The sequence below is a fragment of the Harpia harpyja genome, chromosome 15, assembly GCF_026419915.1.
Source record: "Harpia harpyja isolate bHarHar1 chromosome 15, bHarHar1 primary haplotype, whole genome shotgun sequence".
Classification (NCBI taxonomy): Eukaryota; Metazoa; Chordata; class Aves; order Accipitriformes; family Accipitridae; genus Harpia; species Harpia harpyja.
This window is the reverse complement of record NC_068954.1, coordinates 17290924-17315941: the sequence shown is the minus strand read 5'-3', so window position 1 is coordinate 17315941 and position 25018 is coordinate 17290924. Positions and strand designations below refer to the sequence as shown.

At 38.4% G+C, this 25018-nt stretch overlaps 1 protein-coding gene and 1 long non-coding RNA gene across 3 annotated transcripts; one reads left to right on the top strand and one right to left on the bottom strand.

The window, feature by feature from the left end:
• The first annotated feature begins 3 nt into the window (after positions 1-3).
• On the top strand, positions 4-23901 carry CPSF3 (cleavage and polyadenylation specific factor 3). Of its 2 annotated transcripts, XM_052809436.1 has the most exons (18): positions 4-147; positions 1011-1074; positions 1751-1848; positions 3381-3509; positions 4481-4658; positions 7067-7156; positions 8235-8385; positions 10679-10854; positions 11236-11394; positions 12166-12312; positions 13329-13481; positions 14483-14591; positions 15350-15448; positions 17123-17217; positions 17789-17876; positions 21123-21192; positions 21798-21894; positions 23584-23901. In XM_052809436.1, exons 1-18 carry the CDS (start codon positions 77-79, stop codon positions 23683-23685), a joined length of 2076 nt encoding a protein of 691 aa, XP_052665396.1. In that variant the 5' UTR covers positions 4-76; the 3' UTR covers positions 23686-23901. The 2 variants fall into 2 exon arrangements, with proteins under 2 accessions (XP_052665396.1, XP_052665397.1); XM_052809437.1 differs by lacking the exons at positions 4-147; positions 1011-1074; positions 1751-1848 and having other exon boundaries at positions 3458-3509; positions 4609-4658.
• LOC128151786 (uncharacterized) lies at positions 23261-25004 on the bottom strand. Its single transcript, XR_008238462.1, has 2 exons — positions 24862-25004; positions 23261-23698 (listed from the first exon to the last, which is right to left on the bottom strand). It is a non-coding gene; the product is annotated as an uncharacterized LOC128151786 (long non-coding RNA).
• Between the last annotated feature and the right edge of the window lie 14 nt (positions 25005-25018).

Here is a 25018-nt window from a genome sequence, read left to right as displayed (position 1 = left end):
AGCGGAAGCGGGAGGCGGGCGGGGGGACGGGTGCCGGCGGGGCCCAGCGCCGGGCGCCGCCGGGGCTCACGCCACCATGTCGGCGAAGCGGAAAGCCGAGGCCCTGATCCCGGCGGAGGAGAGCGATCAGCTGCTCATCCGGCCCCTGTGAGCCTTCGGGGCGGGCGCCACGGCCGGAGCCGCGCGTCGGGCCTGGGGCGGGGGTCGCCGGGCGGGCGGAGGCGCGGGCGGAAGCCCCGTCCCGCGGGGGTGGGGGGTGCCCCCGGCCGCGGGCCGGCGCCTCCCCCGGGCGCCGGTTGTGCCGCCGCGGCAGGTGAGGCGGGAGCGCGCCCGGAGGGAAGCCCTGTTCGAGGCCGCGAAACCCCGGGCTGCTGGGGGGGGGTTCTCCCCTCCCGGGTTGTCGTCGCTTGCTCTTGCAACGAGCAGGCAGCCCGCAGCCTGCGGGATAGCGGTCACACCCGGTTAGAAGGGTTGCGTCCTTTCCCTTACGCGCAGTTGGAAGAGTTGTCTGAGCAAAAAACCACTTTTTTTGCCTTTTGCACTTTGACAGCGTTGTGTAGTGTTCCAGGTTGAATTTTTCTTTCTCTGGTAAAGATGCCGGTGCAATTTGAAGGTGTTTCTGGTAGGATCACAAGAGTTGTCTTCTGGACAACCTGAAGATGCTACTTCAAGCTTATTCAGCCCAAGGTGATCTGTTACTTAAGTAAACTTTCCGTTCATTATACATCTCAATACTTTGAGAGTCGAGTGCACAGGCATGCAATAAAAACAAGAAGAGACTAAAATAATTTCCCCAAACAGATTCTTTTTATTTCTGCTGCATTAAATAGGGTCTCATTTCCACTGAGATAAATATAACTGTTCAGTTACTTTAAACACCTGAGCTTAAAAGGACTGTGCAGTCATTATTTCCACACAGAAATGCAATCCCACTAAAGGCATCCAGTATATAGTTGCATGTATATGTTGTGCGTTGTTTTAATTTTGATGACTTTGACATCCTTTTGCAGAGGTGCTGGCCAAGAAGTAGGAAGGTCATGCATTATTCTGGAGTTTAAAGGAAGAAAAATAATGGTAATTATTGCATTAATGTATTTGTATGCCCTGTCATTACAGTACTTAAGATCACAAAAAGATGTTACGGATTAAATTCAGCCTCTGCACTGCAGTCAGCCACTGTGGTAGAAGAGGCACATTTTGTAGCTTTTTGGAACAATATAGCATACATGATAGTAGGCATTACAGAGGCTGTCATGTAAAATAAATCCATATCCCCAAACAGAATGTATGTGTCTGAAGTGTGGATTCTAAAATTTACACGTATTAGGTTTCAGTGGAACCTAAGGCTAATGTTTCCCAACAGTTATGCGTAAACAGTCACATATAAACACATACATGTTCTCTTTCCCTTTTCCAGCTGTCTTCTGAGATGGTGGCTGAAATAACTTGCATACGCTGGTTCTGTGTATTCAGGTGTTGTTGAAGTGTGAATGAGGGCTTGTATAGGTACAAAATTATAAACAAAGACTGGGATCTTTTGAAAGATGATCAGTTTCCCAGTGGAGATAAGTCATTTAGACAGAAGCCCAAGATGTGAAATCTAATGCTAAAAGCAGTGCTTAAGATAAAAATAGGGGTTTTTGCATGATGCTAAAAGTTACCAGCCATGAGTAACTATATTTTAGACCAAAATGGAAGAGGGTTTTTTTATATGTTCTGTTAGAAGCTTTAACTTTGTTTTATTTTTCAGCTTGATTGTGGAATCCATCCTGGACTAGAAGGAATGGATGCTCTTCCTTACATTGATTTAATAGATCCTGCTGAGATTGATCTCCTCCTAATTAGTCAGTAAGTTGCACCTAAAACAACAAATATACTGAGGTCATGGTCTGAGCTGTGTTCACTTGTAGGTTATTAAGAGAGGCTGAAAATAGGTGTTATATAGTTGGTGGTGGCATGGCAAAATTTAAGTTTCCAACTTTTTTTAAATTAAGGATGTTCAGTCACTTTTGACATTACAACTCCCCTCTGAGCTCGCTGTGATGTCTGACTTTTTTATAATCGGACCTGCTTTAACACCATTGTGACAGCTTCTAGAATGAGTTTTCCACATAAAGACTGCTGAAAAGTATTGGTTGTGGGTTTTTGCTGTATTGGCTTTGAACAAAAAAGGTTCTCAGAGACTGTCCTGGTTTCAGCTGGGATAGAGTTAACTGTCTTCCCAGGAGCTGGTACAGTGTTGAGCTGGTACAGAATGTTTTGAGTTCAGTATGCGAAGAATGTTGATAACACTGATGTTTTCAGTTGTTGCTCAGTAGTGTTTAGACTAATGTCAAGGATTTTTCAGCTTCTCATGCCCAGCCAGCGAGAAGCTGGAGGGGCACAAGAAGTTGGCACAGGACACAGCCAGGGCACCTGACCCAAAGTGGCCAACGGGGTATTCCATACCATGGGACGTCCCATCCAGTATAGGAACGGGGAAGTGGGGGCGGGGAATCGCCGCTCGGGGACTGGCTGGGTGTCGGTCGGCGGGTGGTGAGCAATTGCACTGCGCATCATTTGTACATTCCAATCCTTTCATTATTGCTGTTGTCATTTTATTAGTGTTATCATTATCATTATTAGTTTCTTCTTTTCTGTTCTATTAAACCGTTCTTGTCTCAGCCCCCTGATTTTGCTTCTTTTCCCGTTTTTCTCCCCCATCCTACTGGGTGGGGGGGAGTGAGTGAGCGGCTGCATGGTGTTTAGTTGCTGGTTGGGGTTAAACCACGACAGAGACTTACACAAGCTTTGAATGTCATTTAAGTATTGTCTAGGGGCTGAGAGATGAGGAGAGCCATTTCTAAATGATTTAACCAGTAATAACTGGTTCTCTATAAAATCTTGAGTTTTCGTGGTGTATGCTTGTTCTACCTGTATTTCAAAAGTACTTCCTTAAGATAGGTCAAGCTAGAAGTGTGGCCAGATAATTTTATTATAGTAGTTCATGTTTTAATCTATGGTGTCCAACATGCAAACTGAGGATCACGTTTGTTAGCTTTCTTGTATCTTTGACATTTATTGTGTTCCTGGTTCCTGTTATGTTTCTCCCTCAAAATTTATATGTAAATTACAGAAAAGTTAATTCCGAAATTATATGGATAAAACCTTTGCAATTAATGGAGAACTTCCTGTATTACTCTTACCTTTTCTTCGTTACGTTTCTAGTCACTAGCGTACAGAATATAGACCAGCATAGTTAACAACAAGGTTGAAAATTCTCTTTCTGGATTTTGGATTTTTGTGATGCTATGTTAATCCAGTGAAGTAGTGAATTATATGATATGTATTTGTGTTGTGTCATGTTAATGTATTAACTGGATTTGTGTGTCTATTTTAAGTTTCCATTTAGATCACTGTGGGGCTTTACCATGGTTTTTGCAGAAAACAAGTTTTAAAGGAAGGACGTTTATGACTCATGCCACAAAAGCTATTTACAGATGGCTTCTTTCAGACTATGTCAAAGTCAGGTAAGCTGACCTGGTAAGATGGGGTTGTCTCTTCAACTCCTGAATTATTTCACCTATGTATCCCAGAGGAAACTTAAGATGAACCCACCAAAGGTGGCTGGATGAACCTGGATGTTGCCACAAGTAGCAACATTATAACCAGTTTAGAAGTAATGAATCATTTTACTGCCTCATGGATAATGTGTGTCTCAAATAATTTCCTATCAATAAAAAAAAAAAAAATCTTCCCTTCTTTCCTCTCATTCTTTTCATTTGCCTTATTTGGACCTTTAATAGTATCCCGTTTTTTCCCCATCTGTCTTTCTTAAGACACTCTTTTGTTCTCATGCTTTTTAATGTCTGTTTTTTCTTAAGCTTCACAGAAGTAGTGAATTTTAAGCCCCTAAAGATACAAATCACTCTTCAGGACAAGGTCAGATTAAATATTAAATATACAAAGAGTGCTCTGTTACTTACATGTTGTTGGGGGTTTCTCTTTTTTTCTTTTTTTTTTCTTTCTTCTGTTACATGGCTTGACATATCTTTTCTGTGTGAATGCAACGCTCCTGAGCATATCTCAACTCAGCAGATTCTAGCTTGGGTCAGAAACCTGATAAACAGTCCTCTTTTAACTTGTTTGCTCTGGGCTGATGGGAAAAGTGTGGTTTAGTTTGGTTTTTGAGGACTGTTACGAGCGGAGTGGCAGATTTCTGTCCAGGCTGGGAATCTGTTGGTACTTTTAGACAAATACAGAGCAGATCCTGAACTGAAAAGACTGGTCTAGCATGGCCTTTCAAAAGAAAGGTGCTTTAACTCTGCTTAGGTGAGCTACCTTAGAGTACCTGGACTTGATTTCTAATGTAGGAGACGTAGCGTTACTGAATGGAAGTCTTACTGTCAGTGGGGGAAAATCCAGGAAAAGTTTTTTCCAACTGTTACATATTCTAAGCTGGTAAGATGAGCTGATATTTAGCCATTTCACTTATATCCAGTAATATATCAGCGGATGACATGCTATATACAGAAACAGACCTTGAAGAAAGCATGGACAAGATTGAGACCATCAACTTCCATGAAGTGAAAGAGGTGGCAGGAATCAAATTCTGGTGTTACCACGCAGGCCATGTTCTGGGAGCAGCCATGTTTATGATTGAAATAGCTGGTGTGAAGGTATTTTCTTTTTATTATAAAGTTGAAATCATGCCTGAATTCTAATGTAGTCATTAATTATTTATTATTGTCTGTTAAGCCTCACCACTGTGGTTGGAGCTGTCAGATAGACTTGGACTCAAGTCAAGATGGGAGGCCTTGACTTAGACCATGTATTTGCTCATTGATTAGAACTAGCAAGTGACACGTGTATTGAACCAGGTAGGATGTTTGGATTTTATGGCAGTGAGTTACGAGTCAGACTTGGAACCAGTAAAAATGTAGTTTTCCTGCTGGTCTGCTCAGAGGTAGCTGATAGCTGAGGCAGTCTTATGGAAGCTGCATTTTAGTAAAATCTACGAACAGATGTTTGTTTTTGTAATTCCGATTTACCATGTCTGCCTGTCTTGAGTGCTTAAATGGCATTTGTCTAAGTATGCAAGTTATATTTTTCTCATAACACTCTTATGCTAAAGTACCTAAAGAAATAGGATTATTATTAATTTTAGGCACAGAGAGATTAAATAAGTCATATAATCACAGGCAGCACTGTGTCAAAATCAGATACATGAAACTAATCTCATGAATTGGAGTGCAGTAGGATAATCACTGCCCAAGAAAAGTTTAATGCAGCCTTGAAGAGGGAAGAGAGATGGTGGTCCTGAGGCTTGCTGTCTAGTAGGACTTTGTTCATGGTTTATAATGATTGAGGATTTTAAAAGTTTAAAGTTTAAAAAAAGTATAGAAATAGAACTGGATTTACAATGATTACAAAAAAATTTAGATGTCTTACTGCCTTTTTTGGTTGTTTTTTTTTCTGATTAAGACATGATGGAGAAAGAGATTTCCCTCTTGCTATGCATGACTCAAATGGATTGAGTTTTAATATCCATTATTTTCTTTAATACCCTGTGAAGCAAATGAGAAATGTGATGATAGGTTACGTGTAGACCAGTTATCTGCTGTTGCTGACTATGTTTTATTATTATTCACATTTTCATCCATAGAATGATTGTTAAGTAAAAAATACTCAGTTTTCAAACCATCATTTTGGCCACAGAGAGCTGCATTCCACCCTGCAGTTAAGAATCCATTAAAAATTGCTAACAGTTACAAATTACTTCTTCGTGTAATGGGGAACGTGATCATTCTGTTTGGAAAATCTGCTAGATTACAGCCTGCACTTTGGTCACGGCAACCCCACGCAGCGCTACAGGCTTGGGGAAGAGTGGCTGGAAAGCTGCCCAGCAGAGAAAGACCTGGGGGTGCTGGTTGACAGCCGGCTGAATATGAGCCAGCAGTGTGCCCAGGTGGCCAAGAAGGCCAACGGCATCCTGGCCTGTATCAGGAACAGTGTGGCCAGCAGGAGCAGGGAGGTGATCGTCCCCCTGTACTGGGCACTGGTGAGGCCGCACCTCGAGTGCTGTGTTCAGTTTTGGGCCCCTCACTACAGGAAAGACATTGAGGTGCTGGAGTGTGTCCAGAGAAGGGCAACCAAGCTGGTGAGGGGCCTGGAGCACAAGTCTGATGAGGAGCGGCTGAGGGAGCTGGGGCTGTTCAGTCTAGAGAAGAGGAGGCTGAGGGGAGACCTTATCGCTCTCTACAACTACCTGAAGGGGGGTTGTAGTGAGGTGGGTGTTGGTCTCTTCTGTCAGGTGGCTGGAGATAGGACAAGAAGAAATGGCCTCAAGTTGAGGCGAGGGAGATTTAGGTTAGATATTAGGAAAAATTTTTTTACTGAGAGGGTTGTCAAACATTGGAATGGGCTGCCCAGGGAAGTGGTTGAGTCACCATCCCTGGAGGTATTCAAAAAGCAAGTGGACAGGGTACTCCAAGGCATGGTTTAGGGGGCATGGTTAATGGTTGGACTCAATGATCTTGAAGGTCTTTTCCAACCGAAATGATTCTATGATTCTATGATTCTTTTCTTTTACTATCAGAAAATCTTAGAAGAATTTTTAATAAGTAATTTTATTGGATTATTCGTTATATTTGCATTCTGATATGTAAATGCAGTTTTACCTACTTTTTACTTCCACTTAGGACCTGCTGTATTTTCTGTTATGTCAGTTTTTACTTCTTAATGGTCAGTGCATGTATGGAAAAGGCTGAAAATGGCACCTTTATATCCCAAACAAAAAATAAAATCTTAATAATTGTTTACCTAGTTCTGTTGGGATTATGGTACTGCTTGAAATACCTTTACTTATTGTGGGTAAAATATTTGTATTGTAGTACTATTGACCTAATCTTGTAAGCACTGTCCACATGAGAGGGGTCTTCAGTTAAAGTACAAGTGATCTTTTTATCATAAATTCCTTAAAACCATCTTTACTTAAGAAATATCATTCCTATACAACAGCTTTTTAAAGACGGCTGACCTGGTAGAACCTGTAATCAGAATAACTGCTTCTCTTTGTCTCCAATAGCTTTTATATACAGGTGATTTCTCAAGACAGGAAGATAGACATCTGATGGCAGCTGAGATTCCCAACATTAAACCCGATATTCTTATAATTGTAAGTTTTACAAAATTATATCATTATATTAGGAATTAAATACGTATAGGGGTATTACTTAATTAAAGCTAAAATGGAATGAGAAAGACAGTGGAGATTTAATGGTAGTACGTGATTTGTGTTAAATATCTGACTGCTTGTGTGTTCAGAACACTCCAACATTTCTTTTCACTCTATTAAAAAGTCTAGTTTTCATTTTATAATTCTTCTGATTAAGTTCCTTAAGCCTCTAGACAAACCTTTTCGAGATGGGAGATTTATTAGGTTTCGATCGGTGTTTGCTAGACGTGTTGTACAAAGCCCAATTTAGCCAGATATTTCTTTAGTAGATCCTAACCTACTTCCAACTATGTTTAGAATTTGTCCTGGGTAGAAGTAGCCTGTGTGTTATACCGTATTTTTTGTTTTATATTGTTTTGGTTTCTGAGCAATATGGGTTTATTCTGAATCCATGTTTGGAAAATCAGAAGCTGAGGGGAAACTTTAGAAGTAACAGTTTTATCTGGAAACGAACAGTGGGATCTTTGAGAGTAACACTTAAAATTATTTCATTTATTGTGTCCCTTCGAACTGCTTTCTGTAACTGATAATGTTATTTTAATTCACATCAAAATCTTGTATTTTGTGTAATTCCTATATTGTAGGCTAGGTGTTTCTAAACTGTGGCACATGTACCACTAGTGAGCCATGTTAATGTGGTAACACCTTCATCAAAGCAGTGGCAGCACTTCCACTTAGGAAAATAAGTATGTTAAATTTGAAAGCTCTTAAAAGGAGCATCAAAATTAGTAGTTCTTTTTTTTTTTTTTTAACTCCCCCCACCCCCAACCCCCAACAGGATCTGTCTTTCCAAATTGCTGGGAGGGGTTTGGGAGAGGGGAAGTTTTGGTTATTTATCTTAGCGGAGGTGGTTACGGGAATTTGGAGGTGGCTTTGATTTTTCTCTTCACCTCTCCCTCCCCTCCCCACCGTGTTAACACCAGTATGTTTTCCTGCATTTTCTTGTTGGATTCAGAGCAGAAGAGCAAGAATTAGCCTCTGTGCCAGTACTTTTAATATTCGGTTTCTCTATATGTAGGAATCCACGTATGGTACTCATATTCATGAAAAAAGGGAAGAACGAGAGGCAAGATTCTGTAATACTGTTCATGACATTGTAAATAGAGGAGGTAGAGGTCTTATTCCTGTGTTTGCCCTGGGACGAGCTCAAGAACTACTTTTAATTTTAGGTATGTACCTTCCCAGCTCCGCTTTATAAAAGGCATATAAAGTTAAATGAGAATGTTTTCATGTGCAGTGTTTCAGATATAACAATTTTTTAAGCAACGCTTCAACCATTTTCCAGCATGTTAATTACCTGAGAATATATAATGCATGTTTGTTCAAATGCAAAAAGTCCAATAAACCAATCAAGGCAGTTCTGCTTTGTGAGGTAGGACAGAGACATAGAAAGGAAAGGGTAATGGCATGGTAATATGTGTTTGACTTTTGAATCTTGTTGAACCAGGACTTCAGCAAATAGGGACTATTATTACAGCTTGAAAAGTAAGCAATCACAACTGTTCTATTTAAACTGTACTGCTAAGAAAAGGTATATTTTGTTGCAAAGTTTCACTATCTTTGCCCTTTAGTTCACAAACCTATATGAAGAAGTCGTTATAGGAAAAACTGAAAAGACCATAACAGACACTTCCAGCATTTCTAAAGTCCTAATGATAATGGGAAAGCAAATTAGGCTTTGTTAAGAAGAGCAAAAATGGGGGGCGGGAGTGGGGGGGTGCGGAGTTATACATGATCATAACAAGCCACTTCACATAAAATATGTAGGTAGTTGTTACAAGGTACTTCGGATAAAACAGTTTTTAAATACATTATTTCCAGGCTTCTTTGCTTCCTTTTAGCACATTTAATTTGTACTATGTTACGTGATTTTTCACTAGTCTTTTTGTTCATGCAAAGGCTGGCAAGATCAAAAGGTAACTGTCTCCAAATTACAATACTTATTTTTAGGAATATTGAATCTAAAGTGTTACCTAAAATACTTGAAATTCTTCTCACTTTCCTTTTCAGTTTAGTTCAACATTAGAAACTAGTTTGTTTTCAAAATGTGTTACTGGTCTATTACAATGTTAATAAATTTGGATCTAGGCATGGGGTAATATTCGATGTTGTAGGATTATTTACTACTAATCATTGATTGAAGGGTTTTTATTTTATAGAGGAGATAAAAACTGAACATTTTAAATCTTGTGTAGCCATTAGTTTGTAATTTGTTGGCCTCTCCTTGCTGTGTGTAGATATTAAAATGAGTTTCTAAAGATAAGCTTGTAAATACATCTAGTAAAGCTAGACATGCAGATGGATGCTTAATTAGATAGAAAATGCAATTGCATCTCACATGCCTACACAATTGATCCCGCAGACTTCTGTGTTTGTTTTTCTTCTTTCCATAAGTGTATGACAAAAAATAAAATACTGTGTTATGGTATAGAAAATTGTGACAATGAGTACAGTCTTTTACTGTCACTCTTAAGTCCTGCTGTTGGTTATCTTTTATTGGCCATTTCCACCTTACACTTGGGCTTATTAAGATAGTCATGGCAGTGAGCCTCTCTGACATGTTCTGAATAGCTTTGTCTGCAGATGAGAAATGTTAGGTTAAAGCTGTATCATTTTAAATGTACAAATACAGCCAAAAGAGTGTACCTCTATTTTTGGATGATTGTTGCTCACTTACGCAATATAAATATGTTTTAGACTAGCAGAACTGTATCCAAGTGGGAAAACAAATAAGTTATGTTTGTGTAGCTGCATTCAGATCTCTTCTTTGTGTTTAGTAAAGGTTATGGCTACTGTCATCAGTGTTAAAATAAGTTGTGGTTAATGAAGGCTTTCTTCCTGGTTTTGTTTCAGTTAAGCTTGTAAAATATAACTGTTGGTGATATACAGGAAACCAGGCTTGATAACTGGGTGATACCTACATGCCTTGAACTCCACGCATTTGTTTTACAGAACTTTGATACAGTGAATTCTCACCAACATATCTATGTGCAGATGTCGCTAGCTGTTAGATGTATAATTAATATTTGACAGAGACATTTTAGCTTTATTGCAGTGGTGTGGTAAAACTTGCATTGTTGTAAATGTAGATTTATTGCTGTGTAATACTGTGTACGCTTTATACCTTGTAGCTGAAGTCAGTGGTTGATTGGAATTTGACCTGCCAAAAATATCAGAAGTTCGTCTTTTTCTTGTTTGTTTGCCTGTTTGTTTGTACTAGTTGTATACATTTTTAGTTGGTGATTGCTTTTTCTTCTTTAGTAGAGCAGGTGAAAAAAAATAAGTCTGTGATTTTCTGTAATAAAAATAAAAAACCCCACTGCTAAATCTGTTTTACAAGAAGTATTAACTTTTCTGAGAAGCATGCATTTTGGAGATGATGCTTTGGACGGGGTTGTGTGGTTTTTTGGTTGGTGGTTACAGGGTTTGGGGGGGGGGGTTTCATTGTTTTTGTTTTTTTAGATGAATACTGGCAGAATCATCCTGAACTCCATGATATCCCTATATACTATGCCTCCTCTTTGGCAAAGAAATGTATGGCAGTTTATCAGACGTATGTCAATGCCATGAATGACAAAATCCGCAAGCAAATTAACATCAACAATCCATTTGTTTTCAAGCATATTAGTAATCTGAAGGTAAGCTTGAGATAAGGTTGTCTTACAAAAGAGGAAGGGTGACAGAAGAGTTCGTATTTGCTGAATAGTTTGCATGTTTACTATCCAATAGATTCATTAGGTACAGGTTTATATGTGAGTTATCTGCTATCCCAGTGTTTAGAGGGATGGTTGAGGGGAGCTTATGCCCCAACTTTTCTTCCTCTATAGATCCCTGTGCTTATAGTTTGCTCCTTATGGGCATCAGTAGGAGGAACTTTCCTGCAAAGGGCACTTTTTATGAGGATGGGATATAATTGGTGAACATAGGGCTCTACTTGTATGTTGTTTAAGGGTGCAGCTAGGCTGTCCTTCATTTAAGTGAGTTATGGTAACTGATATTCTTGCTGTTTGTCCATTTAGAGTATGGATCATTTTGATGATATTGGCCCAAGTGTTGTGATGGCTTCCCCAGGTATGATGCAGAGTGGCTTATCCAGAGAGTTGTTTGAGAGCTGGTGCACAGATAAGAGAAACGGAGTAATTATAGCAGGGTACTGTGTTGAAGGAACGCTTGCTAAGGTGAGTTGCTAATGCACCACAACTTCTTCATATGAAGTAGTATTCCATGTTATGTTTAAAAAGAATTGGCCAATAGCAACTTTATATGGATTTACTGACAACCTGCATTGTCAGGTATGCATAATTATGTAGTCAAAATTTACTGCTTTTGGCTAATACTAATGAAAAGTACAGAAAATTTGCATATGGCCATTTCCAGTGATCTTACACAGAATAATCTTTTCTAGGAGCAGTTATCTTGTCATGAGAAAGAATGATTGATACTTTTCTCCATCTTTAGACCCCTCTACCGTTTAACTTTTTGAGAGGGGTGCCCTAACCCTAATTATAGAGGAGTAGTTAAATCTAACACTGCTTAGGTGTCAGAGATCAGACTGCCTTGCACATGTTGTGCCACTGTCTGGTTGTAGAGAATGAAATCCTTCCTTCCAAATTCCAGCAGCTAAGGGCAACCAGAGCATCTGGTTTTGCCTTTAGAGATAGAAGTCACACGCTTGTTATAATTTCAATGCAAATTTGAGAGATGTATCTGGAAGAAGAATGAACTCCCAGATCTGCTGAGGATGCAAAAGATGAAATGGTGTGTGTTGTGCATGTTTTTTTCATTTGTGAGTATGTGTGTTGTGAAATTTGAGAGATTATTTTCAGTTCTTCATATTCAACCTGGCTGCCAATATTATTTCATTGATTTTTGAAATGTAAAGTATTAGTTATATGGTGTCTGTAGGAAGCTTTCAATTTTTTATTTAAAGTGCTCTTTTATTTTTCTAGCACATCATGTCTGAACCTGAAGAGATCACAACTATGTCAGGGCAAAAACTCCCACTGAAGATGTCTGTGGATTACATTTCTTTCTCTGCTCACACAGATTATCAACAAACTAGTGAATTTATCCGGGCCCTGAAACCTCCACATGTGGTTAGTATACATGCTGCCATTTCTCCAGAGTGGGATTCATCAAACCGGTTCACAGCCTTGAAGCATCAAGGCAGGTACTGGTGTCTATCAGTAGCCAGTATCCCTATGCCTTGAATAATAAAAGGTGGAGATTTTAACCATTTTTCATCATGTTACCTTAGCAAAGTAGAGGAACTTGCTCTCGACTGTCTGCATGTGGGATATCTGGGGATGACTTTCAGGAAAGTGGTGTGGTCCATAAACTCTTTCAGCAGTGTTTTGCACAAGTAAGATACGGTATAGGACGACATTAAGTTGGGGACACTGGTGTTGGAATAGTTCACTGGAATTTGCCCCAAAATAAACAAGAAAACATTGATTTCAAGGTATGTAGCAGGCAGCAAAAGACAAGGGCAGCACTTGCGGGTAAAAGAGTGAGTAAATCACAGGGAGCAGGAGGTGTGAAGGACCAGAATATGAAAATGGGGACTAGGATCTGAAACTTACTGAGGCTGGAAGAGAATCAGTGTGCAAGCACAGGTAAGAAAGAAGACAAATCATAGCAGAATAAGAGAGGATTTAACTTGGCAAAGAAAATTGTGAATTGCGAACTGCGAAGCATCCTCTCTGAATTGCATGTTTATTATGTTTATATTTATCTACATGCAGACACAAAAATGTAAAGCTAACTAGATTTTATTGTTGAATTTAAGTTAATACTTCCCTTTCATAATACAATGTGTTTGTGTTTGAAAAGTTAAATGGAGTTTCTGTAATGCGTTCTGCTTATTTGCATGTATTTTTCTACTAATACTCAGGATCATGAAATCTAGGCCTTTGAATGATGCATAGAATTCAAAGACAAACTTAGAACTACGTAATATAATTGAGCTAATGTTTCATATATTGTGACGTCATGAAATTACATTTTTATAAAGATGAGGTACATGACAGCAGTTTTCTTGGATAATTTGTTTACCAAACATGTCTGGTTGGACAAATAACTTCTGCTAAAAGAAAAACTGTCTTTCCTGTAGATTTTAGTTCATGGTGAGCAGAATGAAATGGCCAGATTGAAAGCAGCATTGATACGGGAATATGAGGATAATGATGAAGTTCATATAGAAGTTCATAATCCTAGGAATACTGAAGCTGTGACATTAAACTTCAGAGGAGAAAAACTTGCCAAGGTATAAAATCAGTGTTTTCTTATCTGTACAACAGTATTTTCATCTGGGATAAAAACTACACATTTTCTTCCAAGCCTCTATTTTTAATTGGTTTTGGATTGTGTATGTTTCCTAGGGACTCAACCTATGTGAATGTTTTGCGTTTAGTGTTGTATTTGGGGTTTAGTTTTGGGGGATTTTTTGGTGGGGTTTTTTTGTTTGTTTGGCTCTTCACTCTTCCAACCTTTTCTTGTGTTACATCTCAGAATGTTTGTTGGTTACTCTGACCTTTTATTTTGAGAGTTAATATTATACTATGTTTGATTTTTCTGAGAAAACTACATTTCATCTTCTGCTGGTTTTGGCTAGGGTAGAGTTAATGTTCTTTATAGTAGCTGGTATGGGGCTATGTTTTGGATTTGTGCTGGAAAGAGTGTTGATAATGCCAAGATGTTTTAGTTATTGCTGAGCAGTGCTTACACAGAGTCAAGGCCTTTTCTGCTTCTCAACCCACCCCACCAGCGAGCAGGCTGGGGGGGCACAAGGAGTTGGGAGGGGACACAGCCGGGACAGCTGACCCCGACTGACCACAGGGATATCCCACACCATATGACGTCATGCTCAGCGTTATAAAGCTGGGGGAAGAAGAAGGAAGGGGGGACGTTCGGAGTGATGGCGTTTGTCTTCCGAAGTAACCGTTACGTGTGGTGGAGCCCCGCTTTCCTGGAGATGGCTGAACACCTGCCTGCTGATGGGAAGCAGTGAATTAATTCCTTGTTTTGCTTTGCTTGCATGTGTAGCTTTTGCTTTACCTATTAAACTGTCTTTATTTCAACACACGAGTTTTCTCGATTTTACTCTTTCCTATTCTCTCTCCCATCCCACTGTGGGGGGAGTAAGTGAGCGGCTGTGTGGTGCTTAGTTGCCGGCTGGGGTTAAACCACAACACATGTCCATAGTTACCTTTAAGCTATGAATACTTCAGATTGCCTTGTTGCACTATGTGTGTTTCTTCTTTCCAGGTGATGGGTTCTTTAGCAGATAAGAAACCAGAGCAAGGACAGAGAATTTCTGGAATCCTAGTTAAAAGAAATTTTAACTATCACATCCTTTCTCCGTGTGACCTCTCCAGTAAGTAAAGACAGTGATGTGCTCAGTAGGTAATTGAAACTTACTGTATCCTTCTTTTTTCATTAAAACATATACAATACTGGGGGTTTTTTCTGTAATTTTGTGTTTGGTAAGCAGTTAGTGAACATCTTGGTTTTATTTTGGTTTAGGTTTGCCTAAAGTTCTGAACTGTTGTAGTGAGAAGAAAAGCATTCAATTCATTGTCCACTGAAGTTTAAAATCTTCTCTATTCTTTCTGTAAAAGAAAAGCAGCAAAATTCCATTTCCCTTCTAGTTACTTAAAACTTGTTCCTCTGCATGAAATGGCATAAAACACGCCAGTGAGAACAGAAAAGCACCTTGATCAATTGTCCTGCCAGTTTCTAAAATGTCTTTAGTTTTTAGTGTAAAAAGCTACAGTACACTGAAAATATTTGTGTATTGCTCCTATGCTATTTATTACTAAAGAAATTGATCTGTTTTCAAAATAGAAGAATAATTATATGTAAGGTCAGAAGAGCTTGAGGGAAAGAAATTCTGCTGTCCTAGTTCATTGTTTGCCTCTAATGGGTATGAAAAAATAACAAGCTTTTGCTGGTTTCTTAACCACAAATATATTATTTATCGTACAATAGACGCTTGACCCCCGTCTTTACAAATTGTTCTTTTCAATCCTCTGTCTTAAATGTATCAATGCCATTATTTATCTATAGTGGCAATTTTATTTTTTAAGAAGTAAAAGGATAATTTTTAATACGTACTTTTTAAAATTCTTTCAGATTATACAGACTTGGCGATGAGCACTGTAACGCAGACACAAGCCATTCCATATACAGGCCCTTTTAATCTGCTTTATTATCAGTTACAAAAACTTACTGGTGCGTATTTGGAAAGACATGGTCATGATTTCTAGCGCTCAACTTGTTTTAAAACAACTTCCAGTCTTCAGAGGTCTTCTGAGTGGAAATTTCTTTGCCAGTAACTGAAATGCCACAATTTCATGTTTTACAACTTTCATTATGCAGCTTCTGCCAGATCCAGTTCATGAGTATGACACATTGTTTTGGGGGAATTCTACTGTAGTTGTATTACAGAATCATGAGCATATACCAATATAGAGCCTAGGCCAATTTTTGTCTCCTGTCAGCTCCCAAAGTGAGTGCTATAGCCACTCTGATGTAAAATTTATTAATTGATCTTTTATCTCCAGCCCCAAAATAGCATGGGTAATGCCATCCAATTAATAAAAACAAAAGCTCTGTCCTCCTTTGTGACAGACAACCTCTTATGTCCTTCCCCAAGAGGCAAGAATCTAACCTTGTTGGCTTTTTCTGAGTCAGAAGCCATTTAAATCTGCCACTAGTGTGATCCCCAGTGCCCCTGTCTAGCTTTCTTAAAGGTTAGAGGCAACTCCTGTCCTAGTTCATTAAAGGCAGGATCCTTCCCAGATTTAAAGCTCAGGAATTTTTTTCTTCCCTAGTGTCAGAATCTAATTCTATATCACTAGTGAAGAGAAAACCTGTATTTATCTGATGTTCAAGTCTCAACCTGACTGCTACCTGGCACACATGCTTTGGTTTAAGCTCTATGCTTATGTCAGCAATGGGTTATCCTTTAAGAGTGTCCTGGTTTCAGCTGGGATAGAGTTAACTGTCTTCCTAGTAGCTGGTACAGTGCTATGTTTTGAGTTCAGAGCGAAGAATGTTGATAACACTGATGTTTTCAGTTGTTGCTCAGTAGTGTTTAGACTAATGTCAAGGATTTTTCAGCTTCTCATGCCCAGCCAGTGAGAAAGCTGGAGGGGCACAAGAAGTTGGCACAGGACACAGCCAGGGCACCTGACCCAAACTGGCCAACGGTGTATTCCATACCATGTGACGTCCCATCCAGTACAGAAACGGGGAGGAGGGGGGGCAGGGATTCGCCGCTCGGGGGACTGGCTGGGTGTCGGTCGGCGGGTGGTGAGCAATTGCACTGCGTATCATTTGTACATTCCAATCCTTTCATTATTGCTGTTGTCATTTTATTAGTGTTATCATTATCATTATTAGTTTCTTCTTTTCTGTTCTATTAAACCGTTCTTATCTCAACCCACGGGTTTTGCTTCTTCTCCCGATTTTCTCCCCCATCCCACTGGGTGGGGGGGGGAGTGAGTGAGCGGCTGCGTGGTGTTTAGTTGCTGGCTGGGGTTAAACCACGACAAAGAGTATAAGAGGAGCTGGTTAATTCTGCAAATGGAGTACTGAATTTCTCATTTGTTTTCTTTTTCATTGGTGTACTCACATCAGAGTACTAAGCCAGTCAAATATGAGAATTCAAAACAAGTAAAATGGCCAATATTACATACTAAAAAACCCCAAACAATCCAGAACAAAGAAAATAACATTGTCAAGTAAGGGGAAAGAGTATGCGCTTCCATTTTGTGAGCTGCTCTGAGCAGTTGTGATAACAACAGACATATTCTTAAAATGACCCATTTTCTTATGCAGATAAAGATATTCTTGCTTTCAGTATAATTTTATTCTTGCTAACCATTTATTGTCACTTCTTAGGTGATGTAGAAGAAATAGAGATCCAACAAAAACCGGCCCTGAAGGTTTTCAAAAATATTACTGTGATCCAGGAACCAGGCATGGTAGTCCTTGAGGTGGGCATTGGTGAGGGAGAAAGAAGTACTTTGTTCTCCAGTTTCTGGAATAGTATCATATAGATGCCATGCAGAGTTAAATGTTTTAAGTGATTTTCTGTTGGATGACAAGTAGAATGAAAGCTAGAATGAAGTTCTCCTTGAGCTATGGTCCTGTGTTGATGCATGTTGTTTTATTTAGCCACTGCTAGTTTCTTTTTTGCTGTGACTCAAGAGTATGATGGCAGATTCGGTGCCCTTTTTTTATTTGGCAAATAGTAATTGGAAATAATGTCAAATGGTGTTCCCTCCTTCCCCTTTCCCCACCCCCAAAATAGTTGTGGTAATTGATAACTATTCCATAAATGTGTTCAGAAACATTCAACAGCTTGAATTTTTCATGGGAAGTTACTGGAATATACAAGTTAGAAGTAGTTAATAATTTGGTGTAAAATGTATGACAGTCATTTGAAGCTAGAATTCAGAGAAAAGCAAATAGAACACAATGAATGTTACATTGTTTTTCTGTTGCATTATTCACTTAGCCCAAATAATGAGGTCAAATTATGAATATTTTTTTTTTATCTTCCAGTGGGTGGCAAATCCTGCTAATGATATGTATGCAGACACCGTGACAACAGTGATACTGGAAGTTCAATCAAATCCCAAAATACAGAAAGGTAGTAAGTTTAGTGTAAGCTTATTTAACTGAGGCATTTCTTCTTAATTTTTTTATGTCAAGCTTAGAGGGATATTGCCTTGCAATAGATTGCAATCCCCCTATTGTACTTCCTCTCCTTATGATTTAGGGAGTAAAATTTGCTACTGAAAAACAGAATTACAACTTGGTCTTCGTTATTTATAACACGTTCATTTGTTGAAACTTTCTTTTATAGGGCAACTGGTAGCTGATGGAATATGTGACCTTATTTAAAATAAGTTAAATGTTACTCTACTTTTTTGTATATAAACAATTTATGATATCCCATTTAAATATTTCAGTTTCTTATTTGAAAGTTGTGATTACCGTTCATGAGTGGTATTCCTATGAGTGTATACCAGAAAGAGTTAGGTAGACAATGCTGAAAAAAAGCCAGACTAACTTCACAATCACACTTACGCAGACCCTGTAACCAAGTAACATTATTGGGTAGTGATAGCATCATCAGATGCTGGGTTTGACATTGCTGCTCAAGAATCACAGCAATTTTGTTGGGATTACTAGTGATGATAGTTTATAGTTTTTGTTCCACTGTTTTGCTTTTGAACAAGTATGTCAGTGTGCTAAGAATCTGGAGCAAGTATTGAATATTGGGTTGGCCACTGAGGATAAATGTTGGCAGCTTGGCAACACAGTAACACAGATAATTTAATGATAATCCATTTATCAAAATAAAATAAGGCATTTTTTTTTTATTTTCTAGGGCCTTAAATCACTTTTTTGCCACTACCTGCATTATTTTACTTACAAAGATCTTATTAAATTCTGCCTTTGTGTACCCTTGCTCACCTAGTGAAATAAGTGACATTTGGGTATTCATCTTAGAGCATTATTCATCTGCAGCTTGGATGTGGTTAGGCAAGCAGAACCCAAAATTCTGTTCCTTGGCTGTTACATAAAAGTAGTACCATTTGGTGATTGGTTTTGTTGGGCTTTTTTAGCAAAAGGGCAATATGAGTAGACATCTTAAATTAATCCCAAGGTCAAACTCAAGGGGTATGTCTGTAATGCCCAGCAGGTGTGTTCTGTGACCATAAAATAGGGGACCAGTGGCAGTGACCGTAGTGCCCATTTTTCCTTTGTGTGGTAACTAGAGTACTGAGGTGGAGGTAAGGAGGTCCTTCTGACATGAACCCAGGACACCCAGGACACATCTGAGGTGTGTGCTTGAACCCAGAAGCCTTCAAAGCAGTCTCAGTGCCATATCCTGTTCTTATCACCCCTTGGGCCTCCGACTTCCCTGTCAACTCATTCCATGATTATCCTCCTTTTAACCAGTTCCAATGTTAAAAATTCTGTACACATCTTCTCATCTTACCTCAGGGTTTTTCATGTCATTCTGTATCAGATCCTATAGTGAAGGCTGATGGTCAAGGTCTACAATGTATCCTTAAAATAACTGATAATTTTAAATTACCAGAGACTGATAGTGAGGGGTCTGGATTGATCTGTCTCTGTGAACCCCATGTGATGTTTTATTCATAACACTTCTAGTAGATTTTTCTTTCCCAACCAGCATGGAAAGCACTAGAGCTATATGGACAAATGGGTGTCTATTTTCCCTGGGTTACTCCACTTGTCTTTTTATTATATATTTTAATGATTTTATATAAAATAGTATCAGTGTTCTTTAGGTGCCTAGTCCCATACCTGACTCAACAAATTTTTTAAAAAATCCTTTTTCATAGGTTTATAAATTCACATAACAGTTCTTACTTTATTTGGGGATAAAGGTTTACCAGTCACCTTGATCTAAGCAAATTCAGATTGTAATTTTCTTATCTTGGTTGTGATCATTTTCAGTTTATATCAGCCCTTGTAGCCACACCCTTATGTTCTGCTCTACTGAAACTAACCAAAAATAGAAATTTTATTTTTGGGTGGTACTTTGACCTCCTTTTCTGGGGGTGTTTTGGGGTTTTTTTTCCCTATCCTTTATATGGCTGAAAAAAACCGCTGTTTTGCTAATTTTTAAAACTTCTTATTGTAATATCTGACTTGGCCTGACTTTTGGTAGTCCCCACTTTCTCTGTATGATTTGTTAGTGACAGTGTCTAGCCTCCCCCCCCCCCGTTAATTCCTCTTCGTATTTTTATGTGCCTTTTAGCATTATTTCTCATGATGTTTCATGCTGGTGATTCTGTCAGCTAGTCTCAGGTGTGGTTTCTTGCAGGATTTTTTTTTTCCCTTATTTGGGGTAAAAACACATTCCAAGTAGTTCTCGCACTTGTATATTTTAGAGTATGTTCACAGGATCACAAGCGATTGAATTAAAATCTCTTAAATTACTGTTGCTCAGCTGACCGTGTGCCTGCTCTTACCTCATTTCCAGTATAAAGTTATTTTGCTTAGTACATTCAGTTACTGCATCTTATCTAAGGGATGGTAAATTTTTAAGAACGCTTGCTTGGTCTCTTGCAATTATGAAGTTCTTCAAAGAATTTCTAACAACCATTGTGTTCAGTTTTCTGAATTCTTCAGCTGATACAGAAATATTGAAAACTGGCTTTTCAAAAGCCTTACCTGTTTTTGTTTATCCACCAGTGGAAAAGGTAGTGATTTTCACAATTAGCTCTTCCTATAGACTTCTGAATCCTTTAACAATCAAATACTTAAATAATTATGTTCAATAGAAAATTACTTGTTTTAAACTACCTCTTAATTTTGAAACCAAGTCTAAAAACAGTATCATTATTTCAACCTCTCTGTGCTGAAACATATTCCAGGAATGTCTGGGCCTATTACTACTATTCACGTTTGCTGTCTGGTTTTACTTTATGTATTCTCTGCATGCTCCTAGCCTCCATGGTGTGGTATTTTCCTATAATAAGAGAAAATGGAGGGATTATAAACAAATGATGGAAGTAGATTATTTTCACTTTTAAGTAAAGGAAATGTGAGAAGTAATGAGCATTAACAGTAAAAAGGAGCATTAAAAAGTGAGAATTAGATTTGCAAAGTTTTCTATTTTAAAATGTGGTAAGTACAGGGAACATATATTTGACATGTATGTACTTCCTTGACTCTTTCATCTTTTTTTCCATCTTTTTTTAATACATTTTCTTTATAAATTGTTTAACATAGGTATCTTATGTAGCTTTTGGATTGTTTTTCATTAAAGTCAGTTGGGAGCCAAGATGTATCAGTTAGCCAATTTTCCCTCCCAGCAAATGTCTGTGAAAGTGAAATGACTTTTTCTTTTCAGCTGCAGTACATAAAATTTCCAAAAAAGTAGATATGGAGGTGTACAGGAAGAGAATGGAGATCATGCTTCAGTAAGTTGGCATATATTTTTCTAAAGGAAAATGATCACTGTTAGTCATGTAAATACAATAATTTTAGTATAATACAGTTTAAAGGTACAGTTATTTAAAAATACTTTATGCAAATTTACTTCACTTTAATTTCTGTGAAGGCCAGGAATTAAGTAATGAAAGAGGCACAGTAAAAAGTTCTCAGCATCATTAAAATTTTGAATACAAGGCGCAGTTATTTCTTCCAGGAGCAGATTTTTAAGTTGTCCCTTAAAATTATGCTATGAATGGTTGTGAAAATACGTTTTTGGATCACATCTCTTTTAAAATGTACTCTAATGTATATTCTGTTATTTATGTAGAAATCTTGCCTCTTTTGAAATCAAAGGAATCCTTCCTTTCATTTATGATAAGATTTATTTTGGTAAAATATGTACTGTTATGTGACGTCCACACTCATAATAGTTTAGATTGGTATTTGTTAATTATATCTGAGTGGGTTAAATAATAGTTGCTGAAAGGAGATACTCTGCTGACAAAATGCCTTTGGAACCCTGAGGTTAATAGAAAGAAAAGCGTAAGTTTGCTGTTTGGCCACGTCTTACACACATAGGTCTTTGTTTTAGGGATATGTTTGGAGAAGACTGTGTGAGTTCAAAAGATGGCTCTGTCCTATGCATCACAGTTGATGGAAAGACTGCAAACATTTCACTGGACACTCGGGTATGTAAAGCAAAGCACTTGCTTTTGTGTGCACTATGTTTAGCAGAGGTGAGTCACCTGTCTAGTGTACAGTGCTGCCTAGAATATCATGTACCCATTTGCTAAGGAAATGTTTTTGTATTTGGTATCAAAACAGCTTAAGGCTATTCACTTTCCATTAATTTCATTGACATTCTCATCAGTCGATCAGTACCCAGCCTTTCTGAGAGAAATACTGATCCAGCCTGCAAGCTGAGTTTACTGAGTTTGTTACAGAAGCATTTCCTAGAGAGTTTTCTTCATTAAAAAAATGCTAGCAATGTTTATGTAACAAACACAGTAAATTTGGAAGAACACCCAGTATTTTTCAGCAGCTCTCTACTTGTATAAAAATGAATAAAGAAAGATTGTAGAGGAGAAACTGATTTAACCCACAAATTTTTTCAGTTTTTTAATAAACTTATGCTACATTTCCATGTGTATATAGTACAGAAAAATATGGGATGGATGAAGAGAGCTCTTGCAGTAGAGAAAAAAGTAACCAGACTGAAAAAAATTGCATACTGCTTAATTAAGAAGTTAGGTTTCATTTTCATATAATACAATACTAAGGTATGTCATTATTGTTAAAAGACTTGTGTACTGACAAAAACCCTAATGGCAGCTCAACTGCAACAGCGTGTATCTTTCTAATATTCATTTTACATACTGTGTTGGCAATGGCAAGCTTATGCAATTGTGAACCAAGTCTTACAAGAAAGATCTGTCCTTCTTTATGTGCATATGTATCTTCTTATAAAACTTTAATAGCTTTAAAATAAAAAGCTGTTTAGTATAGATCTAACTATATGGTGGGACATGTGGTTTTATTTTTTCCATGTTAACTCTTACCACAGTGCTTTTACAGTTAACATGCTTTTAACAGTATTGTTAGATAACATTAAATGCATGTTTGCTGTTTCAAATGCCTTCCCCCCCCCTCCCAAAAACACCTTTACTGTTGAAAAGAGTTACTTGTTCAGAAGAGTAACAAGTTAATGCTGAATTGGAGAAGGTACAGTCCTAGTACTTTCTCTAGGATCAAGAATAGTATTACTATGCAAATGCTGCCCTTTGTTTTTGAGATAGAGCAGTCAGGGGATTGGGTTGAATGTTGATCAACTTGCATGTCTGGGGTGGGCATCTTTCTCTAGTAAGACTTGTTTTAGTGATGAATTAATCTCTTTGGGGTTTTATTTTGATGTAAATGTTACCTTATGAGTGTGGGAACATCAGTGTGGAGACTCCCTGAGTACAGGTGCCTGTACCTCTGTGATGAATGCACGTCTTTTACAGTATGTAAATGCAATGCGGGTGAATTCACAGATAAAATGAAATTTCCAAGGACTGAACCTTGTGTGGTTTTATTTGATTTTGAATTAAATGCAATCTACAGAACTTAATGCATTTTACATAGTAGTTTTGAAACAATTTATTAATCAAATGTAAAACTCAATTAAGCTTCTTGTTCATCAGCAGGACTTGCATAAGTCTTCTCTGAACTCTTCTATATGTTGGCAGACCATTTAAAAACATACAGTGCTGCTCTTGATAACTTTCTTTTCAATTTGCATTGACTACTTTTTCCTTTCCCCTTATGAGCATCCTTCACATGCTGAAAAGGAATATGAAGTGCTAGTTGTTCTAACATACTTCTTTTTTTGTTCCCAGACAGTTGACTGTGAGCCAGGAAGTGAAGATGACGAATCCCTTCGTGAAATGGTGGAGCTGGCTGCGCAGAGGCTTTATGATGCCCTCAGCCCAGTATACTGACCTCTGTAGATACCTAGGACACATGAAAAAAAAATCTTTTAAATGTTCAATTTATTTGGACTATTTTTTAAGAGTAAATAAAATTTTTTTCTTCAGTAAGTCAAAAGTATCAATTCTGTGACTGTTAAACTGCTGAGTTATTTCAAATCATGGATGAGCAACCTTATAGCAACTATATTTGTGCATATAGATCATAATAAAATCAGGTAAAGTGTGCATATGTTCTTTTTTCTTATGTGCACATACAAGAAATAAGAAAAAATTCTTAACCTATCTAAAAGTAGAATTACAAAAATTAAATTGAGAGAGGCTTATATTTTTGAAGATCAACGACCAGTTGGAGGATAAATTGGATGGTTTGGGTTTGCATATGCTCAGAATCAAGCTTGTATATCATTTCGTTCCTGTCAAGGAAGTGACTACCTGCATGCTTGTATCTGCTTGAAGTCAGAGGGGGCTCGAACACATTTAAAATGGAATCTGTGTTTGTATACTGGGGTTAACTGGAGCTTTAAAACTATCTACACAGGCATTGCCATTAACTGGGCTAGATGAACAGAACCAGCTTCAGGCGAAGCCAGTGCTTACGACCTGTAACAGCCTCAAGTGCAAATGGCTCCTGTCGCTATTTCTGTGACAGTCAGCACACATCTGCTCCCGGTGACGGCCCTGTTGCTTGGTGCTGCTGAGATGGTCTTCCTGGGCAAAGTGAAATGGAGTATCAGAAACTGCAGCGTGTAGAGAAGAATTTCAAACAGGAACGGGATACTCCGAGTTAGCTGGGGTTGCTACCAAACAGTAAAGCATGCTGAAAAATGTCCACAGAAAGTGAGTTTTCTACAGAACTTGCTCTTGTTTTTCCCCCTTTTCTCAGCTGATTGAATTGGCACCTGATGATCTTTATAGCAGTGTTAGTGTATTACTATTAGCAGAATTAGCGCATTATTACTGTTAGCAAAATTAACGACAGCTTCCCTCCCCAGATTGTATGTCGTTAGCTAACAGTATGAAGTCTTTCATACTGACGTATCGCCTATGAAGGCGATAATTGCACGTTCTTAAAAGGAAGTGTCTGGAACAGATAAAAATCTTATTTTTTTTAAATGATGCATGTTTTCTGAAATGTGCTTTCAGCCAACGTGTGTTAAATGTGTGGGCGGGTTAGGCCCCCAACACCGTCTTCTCCGTGCTGCTGCTCCCGGCGGGCCGGTTTTTAACGCGGATGTCGGCCGCTGCCTGCCCGTTTCCCGCCGCAGAGGAAGCGGCGAGGCCTCCTCCTCCTCCTCCTCCTCTTCCTCTTCCTCCTCCACCTCCTCCTCCCTTCTCCTCCTTC

Bases quoted from the DNA above. Each gene is read 5' to 3' on its own strand.
- CPSF3 (XM_052809436.1), top strand. From the start codon at position 77: ATGTCGGCGAAGCGGAAAGCCGAGGCCCTGATCCCGGCGGAGGAGAGC. The intron at 1,075-1,750 runs GTAATTATTGCA...TTTATTTTTCAG, and splicing joins TTAAAGGAAGAAAAATAATG to CTTGATTGTGGAATCCATCC. The intron at 21,895-23,583 runs GTATGTAAAGCA...TTTTGTTCCCAG, and splicing joins ACATTTCACTGGACACTCGG to ACAGTTGACTGTGAGCCAGG.